The 12949-nt window shown below is 40.9% G+C and overlaps 1 protein-coding gene across 2 annotated transcripts in view; it reads left to right on the top strand.

Moving 5' to 3' along the window:
• The window catches only part of ptpre.L (protein tyrosine phosphatase, receptor type E L homeolog), a 75961-nt gene extending 65394 nt beyond the window's left edge, over positions 1–10567 (top strand). For both annotated transcript variants that reach the window (XM_041587220.1, XM_041587222.1), the window contains exons 13-24: positions 798–895; positions 1050–1169; positions 1724–1890; positions 3666–3801; positions 4348–4497; positions 4661–4754; positions 5029–5105; positions 7018–7152; positions 7442–7567; positions 7685–7836; positions 8559–8694; positions 10067–10567. In XM_041587220.1, coding sequence (XP_041443154.1) covers positions 798–895; positions 1050–1169; positions 1724–1890; positions 3666–3801; positions 4348–4497; positions 4661–4754; positions 5029–5105; positions 7018–7152; positions 7442–7567; positions 7685–7836; positions 8559–8694; positions 10067–10141 — 1466 coding nt within the window. In that variant the 3' untranslated portion in view covers positions 10142–10567. The remainder of the gene's footprint in view (positions 1–797; positions 896–1049; positions 1170–1723; positions 1891–3665; positions 3802–4347; positions 4498–4660; positions 4755–5028; positions 5106–7017; positions 7153–7441; positions 7568–7684; positions 7837–8558; positions 8695–10066) is intronic.
• The last annotated feature ends 2382 nt before the right edge of the window (positions 10568–12949 follow it).

The raw sequence follows: 12949 nt of genomic DNA, 5'->3' as shown, positions 1-12949 counted from the left end.
TAGGATATTTTTTTGTGGTTTTTGAGTTCTTTAGCTTTTTATTCAGCTGCTCTCCAGTTTGCAGTTTCATATTGACCCCAGCAACCATGCACTGATTTGAATATGAATAGGAGAGGCCTGAATAGAAAGAGGATTAATAAAAAGTAACAATAATAACACATTTGTAGCCTTACAGAGCATTTGTTTTTAGATGGGGTCAGTGACCCCCCATTTGAAAGATGGAAATAGTCAGAAGAAGGCAAATAATTCTAAACTATAAAAAAAATTAAAGAGGTGGTTCACCTTTAAGTTAAGTTTTAGTATGTTATAGAATGGTCAATGCTAATCAACTTTTCAATTGGTCTTCATTATTTTTTTTTTTATAGTTGTTTATCTGCCTTCATCTAACAAATGGTCTGTAAAGCTACAAATGTATTCTTATCATGGCTTTTTATAACTCATCTTTCTATTCAGAACCTCACCTAATTATATTCCAGCCTCTCTTTCAAATTTTTAATGCATGGTTGCTAGGGTAATTTGGACCCTAGCACCCAGATTTCTGATTCTACAAACTGGAGAGCTGCTGAATAAAAAGATAAATAACTCAAAAACCAATTGCAAATTGTCTTAGAATATCATTCTCTACATCATACTAAAACAACCCCCTTTAAGGCCAATTGAAAAGTTGCTTAGAATTATCCATTCTATAACATAGTAAAAGTTCATTAAAGGGGAAGCTCCCCTTTAAGGAATATACTTAATGGTGATTCTTGACCTGTCCGGATCCATAATGCTTTGCATTCTCTCGCTATCGAAAGGCCCCAAAGAGGAGACGGTGAATGATTTCTGGAGGATGATCTGGGAGCAAAACACAGCCACCATCGTCATGGTAACGAATCTGAAGGAAAGAAAAGAGGCAAGTGGGAGTGCTTTGATAATTATTTATTTTTTTAGCAGAACCAGGCGCTGGATACTGGACCCTCGGACATATTGCTTTTGGTGCCAGTGCTAAAGCTTAAGAAATCACATGACCAACTCCATCACTGACTGTTCTTCTTTGTTGCCCGCAGTGCAAATGTGCTCAGTACTGGCCGGACCAGGGCTGCTGGACCTACGGGAATATCCGCGTGTCCGTGGAAGATATGACGGTCTTGGTAGATTACACTGTGCGCAAATTCTGCATCCAGCAGGTACCACAACCATTCCCATTGTTGGAAAAGTCTCATTATTCAGTATTGTTTCCTTTTATGTTTTGATTTATGATATAAGTGCTTTTAGGACCCTGAGGAGGTGGGTCTTTATGACTGAGCTGCAGATGAAGAACAAGCAACTCCCATGGGTGAACACTAGAGGGCGCTGGAGGCTAACGTATATATGGTGCTACATAAGACTATCATGGTGCCGTTTGGAAATGAAATAGAAGTGTTGCTGCCGCCAGTTTGGCCTGATTCCAAACTGTCATCTCCAGCCAAACCTACATAAACTGTTGTGGGCATTTGCTGCTATTTGGCTTTCTTGAAAAGCAGCTCTGATGCGAATATTGGCATTTTGGGGAAGGTTCAGGGAACAATCGGCCACTGGCAGAATTGCCCTCATTCCCTTTTTCCCCAAAGGAGACAGTAGAAGGCAGGGGGGACAGTGGGTAGAAGAGGAAGGTATTGGTTGAGAGGAAGAGGGGAAAGAGAATAGAAAATAACTGATTATACAGATAATATAAAGAGGCACGATTGTTGTTTCTGTGTAGGTTGGGGACGTCACCAACAAGAAGCCGCAGCGGCTCATCACTCAGTTCCACTTCACTAGCTGGCCTGATTTCGGGGTGCCGTTTACTCCCATTGGGATGCTCAAGTTCCTGAAGAAAGTAAAGAACTGCAACCCACAGTATGCGGGCGCCATTGTTGTACACTGCAGGTGAGTGAGCGGTGTGTGTGTGTGTGTGCAGCGGGAGCCTGCGGGGAACTGTGTAATCTTTATATATAGATATATACATATGAAAAAGTTTGAGAACCTCTCTCAGCCTGCGTAATAATTTACTCCTCTTTAAACAAAAAAAGACAACAGTGGTATGGCTTTCATTTCCCAGGAACATCTGAGTACTGAGGTGTTTTCTGAACAAAGATTTTTAGTGCAGCAGTATTCAGTTGTATGAAATGAAATAAAATGTGAAAAACTGGCTGTGCAAAAATGTAGGTGTAATTTTGCTAATTTGAATGCACGTAACTGCTCAATACTGATTATTGGCAACACCAAATTGGTTGGATTAGCTCATTAAACCTTGAACTTCATAGGCAGGTGTGTCCAATCATGAGAAAAGGTATTTAAGGTGACCAATTGCAAGTTGCAAGCTTCTGTTTGACTCTCCTCTGAAGAGTGACAGCATGGGATCCTCAAAGCAACTCTCAAAAGATCTGAAAACAAAGATTGTTCAGTATCAGGGTTTAGGGGAAGGCCACAAAAAGCTATCTCAGAGGTTTAAACTGTCAGTTCAACTGTAAGGAATGTAATCAGGAAATGGAAGGCCACAGGCACAGTTGCTGTAAAGCCCAGGTCTGGCAGGCCAAGAAAAATACAGGAGCGGCATATGCGGAGGATTGTGAGAATGGTTACAGACAACCCAAAGATCATCTCCAAAGACCTGCAGAACATCTTGCTGCAGATGGTGTATCTGTACATCGTTCTACAATTCAGCACAATTTGCACAAAGAACATGTGTATGGCAGGGGGATGAGAAAGAAGCCCTTTCTGCACTTACACAAACACAAACAGAGTCACTTGTTGTATGGAAAAGCTCATTTAGACAAGACACAGTCATTTTGGAATAAAGTGCTTTGGACTGATGAGACTAAAATTGAGTTATTTGCTCATAACAAAAAGGACTTTGCATGGCGGAAGAAGAACACGGCATTCCAAGAAAAACACCTGCTACCGACTGTCCCATTTGGTGGAGGTCCCATCATGCTGTGGGGCTGTGTGGTCAGTTCAGGGACTACTGGGGCCCTTGTTAAAGTCGAGGGTCGGATGAATTCAACCCAATATCAACAAATTCATCAGGATAATGTTCAAGCATCAGTCACAAAGTTGAAGTTAAGCTGCAGGGGTTGGATATTCCAACAAGACAATGACCTTAAACACACTTGGAAATCTACAAAGACATTTATGCAGAGGGACAAGTACAATATTCTGGAGTCCCCCGACTTGAATATCATGGAAAATCTATGGGCTGATTTGAAGCAGACTGTCCCTGCTCGGCAGCCATCAAATTTAACTGAACTGAAGAGATTTTGTATGGACGAATGGTCATAAATAGCCACATCTAGAATCCAGACACTCATCAAAGGCTATAGGAGGCGTCTAGAGGCTGTTACAACTAAGTATTGATGGAATATCTCTGTTGGGTGCCCACATTTATGCACCTGTCTAATTTAGTTATGATGCATATTGTATATTTTCTGTTAATCCAATAAACTTTGTCACTGCTGAAATAATACTGTTTCCATAAGGCATGGTATATATTAAAAGGAAGTTGCTACTTTGAAAGCTCAGCCAATGATAAACAAAACTCCAAAGAATTAAGAGGGGTTCCCAAACTTTTTCATTATGACTGTATATATATATATATATATATACATATATATATATATAATATATATATTGTCCAGGGCATAATGTTGTACATCTGCCTCCAGCGCGGGGGTGGGACGCACAGGAACCTTCGTCGTCATAGACGCCATGTTGGATATGATGAACTCTGAAAAGAAAGTTGACGTTTTTGGTTTCGTTAGCCGGATCCGGGCGCAGCGATGTCAGATGGTACAGACAGACGTAAGTATGAGTTACTAGACCCAGTGCAAACACTTGCTCTACATAGCTTTAAAGGGGGTTGTTCACCTTTAACTCTTAGTATGATGTAGAGAATGATATTCTGAGACCATTTGCTATTGGTTTTCATTTTTTACTATTTGTGGTTTTTGAGTTATTTAGCTTTTTATTCAGCAGCTCTTCAGTTTGCAATTTCCTCAACCTGGTTGCTAGGGTCCAAATTACTCAACCATGCATTGATTTGAATAAGAGACTGGAATATGAATAGGAGAGGCCTGAATAGAAAGATAAGTAATAAAAAGTAGCAATAACTATGAATTTGTAGCCTTACAGAGCATTTGTTTTTCAGATGGGGTCAGTGACCCCCATTTGAAAGCTGGAAAGAGTCAGAAGAAGAAGGCAAATAGTTCAAAAACTATAAAAAAACAAAAAACAAAACTAAGTTGCTTCGAATTGGCCATTATATAACATACTAAAAGTTAACTTAATGGTGAACCACCCCTTTAAGGTGGCCCTACAGAACCCTAGAACCCTCATTGTGTTCTTTAGATGCAGTACGTGTTCATTTACCAAGCGCTGCTGGAACATTATCTCTATGGGGACACGGAGCTGGAGGTGACTTCACTAGAGACCCACCTACAGAAATTGTACAGTAAAATGCTTGGGACCATAAGCACCGGCCTCGAGGAGGAGTTCAAGGTACCGTCCATCCGCCCCCTGTTGTATATAATTCACAATTTCCACAAAATCCATATGAATTCCGTGGCCCTGGCTGGGGTTATTCCTAGGCCCCTGGATCACAATTTTTTTTATAATAAATGTCCCTTTTGAGCCTGATCTTATTCTTCTTGGCTTTTGGCAGAAACTGACCTCCATTAAAATCCAGAACGATAAGATGAGAACGGGCAACTTGCCGGCCAACATGAAGAAAAACCGGGTCCTCCAGATAATTCCATGTAAGTCATAATGAACTATAGGAAGTGCCTGGCTCTGCTTCTGCAGTGAAGGATAACAGGACTCCTGCAGGAGGGTAGCAGGGAGTTGTAGTTTTGCCAATAGCACATTATGGATCTCTGGAAGCATGGAATTGTCTATAGAAAAGTTATATTTGTGCAACACGGGGACATACGTGTGACCTCTAATGAGGGTCTCTGGGGGCATCACAATACAGTGCTCAGTAATTATTTATCACAGTTTCTAAGTCTATTTTATCTTCTGTCCCCTCTGCAGATGAGTTTAACAGGGTGATCATTCCAGTGAAGAGGGGCGAAGAAAATACGGACTATGTCAATGCCTCTTTCATTGATGTAAGTGAGAGTCAGGGGGGTCACGTTTTATTCTTCATGTGTTCTTGCACCTCAGCCTCTCATTTTGCCTCATTGAGCCGGGGGATCCCATGGTGAGTTCCCCCTCTTGTGGCCATTACCGACTTATTACCCACAACTGCCACTTTATGGTTGTTTTATCTCCTAATGGCACCGGCCTTTTAGCTTTCTAGCTGGAAACCAGGCTAAATTAGCGACCTGTATTTGCAGCAGTCTCCAACGGGAAGGGCTGGGGAGGTTGCGAATTGATGGAAGCAGAAATGGCTTTGCAAGGACAGAAACAAGCGGAGTCACTTTAAAGGGATCCTGTCATGGGAAAAAGTTTTCAAAACACATCAGTTAATAGTGCTGCTCCAGCACAATTCTGCACTGAAATCCATTTCTCAAAAGAGAAAACAGATTTTTTTATATTTAATTTTGAAATCTGACATGGGGCTAGACATATTGTCAGTCATTTGACTTGTGCTCTGATAAACTTCAGTCACTCTTTACTGCTGTACTGCAAGTTGGAGTGATATCACCCCCCCCCCCAGCAGCCTAACAACAGAACAATGGGAAGGTAACCAGATAGCAGCTCCCTAACACAAGATAACAGCTGCCTGGTAGATCTAAGAACAACACTCAATAGTAAAATCCAGGTCCCACTGAGACTCATTCAGTTACATTGAGTAGGAGAAACAACAGCCTGCCAGAAAGCAGTTCCTAAAGTGCTGACTCTTTCTGAAAGCACATGACCAGGCAAAATGACCTGAGATGCACCTACACACCAATATTACAACTTAATACACTTGCTGGTTCAGGAATCAAATTTTATATTATAGAGTAAATTATTTGCAGTGTAAGCAGTGTCATTTAGAAATCACTTTAAAGGGATACTGTCATGGGAAAAAAATGTTTTTCAAAATGAATCAGTTAATAGTGCTGCTCCAGCAGAATTCTGCACTGAAATCCATTTCTCAAAAGAGCAAACAGATTTTTTTATATTCAATTTTGAAATCTGACATGGGGCTAGACATATTGTCAATTTCCCAGCTGCCCCAAGTCTTGTGCCTTGTGCTCTGATAAACTTCAATCACTCTTTACTGCTGTACCACCCCCCCCCAGCAGCCAAACAAAAGAACAATAGGAAGGTAACCAGATATCTGCTCCCTAACGCAAGATAACAGCTGCCTGGTAGATCTAAGAACAACACTCAATAGTAAAAACCCATGTCTCACTGAGACACATTCAGTTACATTGAGAAGGAAAAACAGCAGCCTGCCAGAAATCATTTCTTTCATAAAGTGCAGGCACAAGTCACATGACTGGGGGCAGCTGGGAAATTGACAAAATGTCTAGCCCCATGTCAGATTTCAAAATTGAATATAAAAAAATCTGTTTGCTCTTTTGAGAAATGGATTTCAGTGCAGAATTCTGCTGGAGTAGCACTATTAACTGATGCGTATTGAAAAAAAAAAACATGTTTTCCGATGACAGGATCACTTTAAGGAGGGACATCCATGATCTAAGAAAATTTAGGACACTCAGTTAGTGTTGCTGGCCTTTGACTCTCCCTACACATGAATACATTGCACGAAAACTGACCTTTAGTGAGTGAAGGGAAACACAACACGGGGTCTGGTAGATATTTGCTCAATGAGTGATCACAATGTCCCTCCGATAAGATCTCATTGGGGATGTTTATCATGTTAATCCAGCTTGATGAGCCCGAGACTCAAGGGAATTGGAGATTACCCAGTGATGCAAACTTCTATGAGGACCCACTGCTCCATGATGTCATCCCTTAATTATAACCACCTTATTTCCTGGCATTAGTTCTTCTTCGGCTCTTCGGCTTTGATTCATCCTGGGCCTGGGTTTTTATATCTAGTCTTCTTAATATTTGTTGTTCTAGGGTTATCGGCAAAAGGACTCGTACATCGCCAGCCAGGGCCCCTTACGGCATTCATTAGAGGATTTCTGGAGGATGATTTGGGAGTGGAAGTCGTGCTCCATCGTCATGCTGACAGAGCTGGAGGAAAGAGGGCAGGTAAGAGTGCAACTGCCTGTGCTGAAGCCAATGCTTCTTTCCTTTGTCATATTTTGGAAGCCAATTGAACCCTCGTGTGATGACTTACTTGATTGCTTATGGTAATTGCCAATTATTCATTTACACATTTGCCTTGTGCAGCAGAGATGTTAATTGGACCAATTATAGCTTTATTCGATCACTTAATTGCATTTCCCATAATGCACCAGGGGATGCAACTCAAACACATTCTGAGCTACTGTATGACGAGGTGAAGTTGCTTAATCCCAATATTTTTGTTGTTATTCAGGAAAAGTGTTCCCAGTACTGGCCTTCAGAAGGTACCATATCATTTGGGGACATCACCATAGAACTGAAGAAGGAGGAGGAGAGTGAAAGTTACACTGTACGGGATCTGTTTGTGACCAACACTAGGGTGAGTTCTCCTTGCTGCCGACCTTGTGTATTATGAGGACAGGCCTACTGGAGCTGGTTTGTTTTGGGACTTATTGAGAACATTGCTTGAAGGTAAATGTACTGCTCTCTCATGCAGGAAAACAAGTCCCGTCAGATTAGGCAATTCCATTTTCATGGTTGGCCGGAAGTCGGGATCCCAACAGATGGGAAAGGAATGATCAATATTATTGCCGCTGTACAGAAGCAGCAACAACAGTCTGGGAATCACCCAATCACCGTGCACTGCAGGTAATAGCTTCGCCCAGCCATTATTGCTGAGCTGGAAAATAAAAATGTGAGTTTTTCAAGTCCCACCTTAAAACTCACACGAGTGCTGGAAGGCTGGAAGTAGAGGTGCTGAATACATTGCCAACACAGCACAATTGGGTCACCTGCACCATAAACTTGCACAGCCTCTCCCATGACTGCCCCAGGTATCTGGTTTATGCTGCAACAATTATTAGACCTCCCTGGGATATTTTCCTTTTAGCCCAATGACAGGAACCTTGGCCTTCTCTTGAACCCATCATTGACATCTGCCCTAACTTAACTGTGTCCCAACTAGACCGCTCCATGCAGATTTGGTTCCGAGTCTTGGCCTTGGTCCGTGCTCTTACTCATTGATCACTGGGACTGGTTCTAAACGCACTATGGGCGCACAGTTAAATTGTGGAAGCATTCATCTCTCTTTATCTGTGTTGCCTGTTCTTGATTCATCACATGTTGAAGTACAGTTCCCATGCTGACAGCCTTTGGATGTGGGGATGATGGTAGTTAAGCAGTTAATCAACAGCTGTATCCATAGGTTGGACAGGTCTAGTTCATAGAAATTATTGGAGAACAAAAGCTTGAGTTCTCATTTATAGAAGGTCTTATTGGATGAGACTTTGTACATCAACCAACTGGCCTCATGAATGGCCTGGAGTTCTGTGACCAAGACTTGCCCCTAACACTTGTGTTTCCCCCCTTAGTGCTGGAGCGGGGAGGACGGGGACTTTTTGTGCTCTAAGCACGGTACTGGAGAGGGTAAAAGCAGAAGGCATCCTTGACGTCTTTCAAACAGTGAAAAGCTTGAGGTTACAGAGGCCACATATGGTCCAAACACTGGTATGTATAATGTCTCACCAACATCCTGTTTCAGGTTCCCAAGCCTCCAGTTTCCAGCAGTGTTCCAAACAACATGAATTACAGTTCTTGTATTTCAATCACAAGTGTTTTACTTGACATAGGGTTAAATATAATGACCAGGTGGCTGCAAGAGGCCCTCTAAGGATGGTCTTCACCCATCATGTCCCAATACCGTAACTTTAGAAATCTGTTTGCTTCATGTTAGAGATATGGTAAGCATTCTGTCCAATCAAAATGCAGCATTCCTGCTCAGAGACCACTGTGCTCTTCCTGGGGTGCATCATCTCATAGATTTCCTCTTTACTCCTATATACTTGCAAGCAAGAATTCCAGTGCTCAGGCAAATATGGCTTCCTCCCACAGAACCCAAAGTTCCTCAAATATCTTCATTTCCAAAATATTATCAATTAGTTATTATAGACTGTTGCATGGTGGCACGGTACACTCCACTAATAGGGACAGTCTAGACATTTTGGAGGTTATGTAATATAAGGTGCAGATTTGCCTCTGTTTTCATGTTGGGGTATAGACTTGGTTGGGGTATTGGTCACAGTTTTACATGGGTGAAGTCTAGCAAGTCATATGAACCAATCAGAAGTTTACCATTGTTAATGCATTAGGCCAGTAAAAACTGCTGATTGGTTACTGAAAAAAAAAAGTTTCCAGGGTAACGAAACACCAAGGGGCAGATTTATTAAGGGTCAAATTGAAAATTCGAATTTTTAAATTTTTTTATGTTCAAAACTGTCAAATTCGTCTAGTGAATTATCCAAACTCAATTCAATTTTTTTTTTAAAAAAATTAGAATTTGATTTTCAAGACTTCTCAAGCTCTGGCCCTTTAAGAATTCGAATTCAACTATTTGCCACCTAAAACCTGCCAGATTAATGTATAATCCAGTGAGCAATTTGAAGATGTTAGTAGCCTTCCTGACATTTGGAGAAAAAACTTGAATTGAGTTTGGTCGGAATCGATTCAAGTTTTAGATATTCAATTTTTTTAATGGAAAAACCAACCATTCTAATTTCGAGTAAAATCGAATTTTATGGAGTTTAAAAAAACTCACATAAATTTGAACTTTAATAAATGTGGCTCCAAGTTGTGTTCAGTATTTATACCCATGGTTGCACTTGAGCCCAAAGAGGATTTGAGACCAACGTCTCTCTTGGTTGATAATCTTTAAATTGTTGAGTATCTGATATTTTTGTTTATTTTAGGGATAATTTTATAATTTTAGAAGATAAACCAGTGGTAGGATCAAGCAGAGACAAGGCCACGTGCACCTTTAACAAAATAAATCTTATTTTTGGAATAACGTCATGGAATTCCTTTCTGCTTTCTCCACATTTAGGAGCAGTACGAGTTCTGCTACAGGGTGGTGCAGGAATACATCGACGCATTTTCGGATTACGCCAACTTCAAATGAATTTCCGAGGAGGGGGACCCAGAGCGTGGCCTTCTTTAATATTTTGTAATATTCTATTTGTTAATATATGTAGACCATTGTATATATCTTAACCGTTTTAGAGGATTGGTACAATGTGCTTTATATTAGCTGGAGATTTTATATATGTAGCAAAGTGATTAGTGCCGGTAGCTCAATATATTTTTTTTTAAGTTGGATGCAATAGCTTGATGTTTGGATTAATTGTTTCAATTCATCTCCCTCCCCTTTTTTTTTTTTTTTTAATTTTTTTTTTCTCCCAAAAGTCCTCATTTTCATTTGTAAGACTGAGGCCCTTCTCGATATTTCCGCAAGAGCACATGAGCGCAGTATAACTGTCACTTTTGCCGCCGTTGAGTTGCTTCAAGTGATTTTATCCTGTAAATAAATATATAAATAGAAAAAAAATATAGCATAGATTTTTTTTGTATAAAAATATATATTAGTCTTGCGGTTATTGCTACGAGCCACTAAGCTGGTTTGACCCCTGGAGCTGAGCTGATAAAGTGTGTCTAGTAGGGAAGTGGTCGGCTAAAGTGTTTTGATATAGAATTGCTCCGTTCCTGCGTGAGCCCATCTTTGCTGCTATGTGTTTTATATAGTGATAAGAATCTTTGTACATTCCAGTCGACCCACTGTTTCAATTTCCATCTGCCATGAGCCTCCTGATGGACCTGATCTTCAGTCTTATGCAACAGTGACGTGTCTGTCCAGTATAATGGACTTATCCATGGAGAAACTTCTTTAATCAGTTCAGTGGTTGGACAACCAAGATAAATGGAACCCCCCAACCCTTTACTAATTCCAGTCCTGTATAGCCATTGCTGGTTTTTATAGTATTTTAGAAATAACAATGCCCTGTGTGTTGGAACTGAAAGACTGAAAAATGCTGTAGAACCTCAAGTGGTTTGTCTCTTTCATATGCTCTTCATTAGGACATTAGCTCCTCGGGATGTTTAGACCATAACTGGCCTTTTAGCAACTTAGGAAGGTCAGATGTCTATATCCACACTTCTCATCTTCTGCAGTCTGGGCTGTTTTGAACCCAAATTGAATCCCCAGGGTCCATTAAAGGAAGAGTTCATCACTCGCCATTATGAAGAGTCCTTCATATTGTCAACCGTTAGGTTTGGTTTCCTCTGTGGTGGAACCATAAGTTGCTCCCACATTTGTTCAGGTATCCGGAAAACCGTCATCCAGACAGGACATCTCCCATAGGGGCAAATTTACGAATTCTGAAAATTCGACAGTGACGGCTTCACTCACAGAGCAACACTTCGCCGGGCGTAGATTTGCCAGGACAACAATAATTCACTAAAATCCGAAGTTGCATCCAGGGCGCCGAACACTGGCAAAGTTGCGCTAGCGTTACTGCACATAGCGACGTTGCTCTAGTGTTGACTAATTTGCATATGGCGGGAAGTTAAAGTTGAATGGACGTATATATGTTGCAGCAAATACATTACATTACACAAGCCCAGGGAACCTTAATAAAATAAAATAAAGTTGTTATATTGCCCTACACATGAGCCCACTGTATAGTTTATGTGTCATATGTTAGGAAATGTAGGGGGGAGCCGGTTACCCCAACAACAATTTACGCTCTTTTTCAGCCTATCACCCTGAAAAAGGAAAAGACGCTAGCGTTTTTTAGGACTTAGAAAAATTTTCAACTATTTTTTGAGGAAGTCCTATCTACTCTATTGCACTTCGCCTGGTCTGAGGTGGAGAAGGCAAGTCTGACGCAAGAGGTAACGTTCAGTAATATCCGCATCTTAGTGAATTTGTGTGGTTACGTCCATTCGCCAGAGCGCAAATTCGCCAGGCGTTGGGGAGTGAAGTACCGATAGAGTCTACCTCCTTCCCTAGCGATGTTATGCCGGCAACCGTTAGTAAATCGGCGAAGTAGCGAAATGACGTCACGCTGGCGGATTTTCGCCCACGTTAGTCACTTAGTCCTTTAGTAAATTTGCCCCATAGACTCCATTTTATTCAAATAAAAATTTTCCAAATCTGAATTTTTAAAAATGATTTCCTTTTTCTGTGTAATAATAAAACTGTAGCTTGTACTTGATCCCAACTAAGATATATAATTAATCCTTATTGGAACAAAACCAGCCTATTGGGTTTATTTAATGTTCGAATGATTTTTTAGTAGAATTTAGGTATGAAGATCCAAATTACAGAAAGATCCATTATCTGTAAAACCCCATGTCCCATACCTGTACAGTTTAAGTAATAGCCCTGACTTTGATGACCAAATCACACTATATGACTCCATCAGGGTAAGTTGGTAAGCAATAAATTGCCCAACGAGAAAAGAAGAATAATGCCCTTCCTTTAGGGCTTTAACTCCCTTAATTGAGATTAGGAAGTGGCTCCTAAAGTCCTATTTGTCTCCTGGTGGGTCATGCCCTATAGTCATGATATTTATAAAATAATAGTAATTCAACACCCCAAGTATAAATTCAAGCAGAAGTATTCTACACCACCTACACATAAGACATCTTTCTTTCTCTTCTTCTACCCACTATTCTGGAGTCACTGTCAATTGGTATTGATGCGTAGATCCCAAGGTCAAGCCCTCGGTCAGCCTGACCTCACATTTGTTGCATCAATTTCTTGAGGGTGGCTACAGGTCATAATTGATGTAAACATCTCTTGACAAGAGAACTGTTGCACCGCAAAGAGTTTTGTATTGACAACTCGTCTCAAGGAATCCATGATCTTAGCGCTCAGCTTAACGGCTCATCATCGGCAAACAAAGGTGGACATATGGGCTTCGGAAGG

Source organism: Xenopus laevis, chromosome 1L, assembly GCF_017654675.1.
Source record: "Xenopus laevis strain J_2021 chromosome 1L, Xenopus_laevis_v10.1, whole genome shotgun sequence".
Classification (NCBI taxonomy): Eukaryota; Metazoa; Chordata; class Amphibia; order Anura; family Pipidae; genus Xenopus; species Xenopus laevis.
The sequence above is the reverse complement of the archived record's forward strand: the minus strand, read 5'-3'. Positions and strand labels throughout refer to the sequence as shown.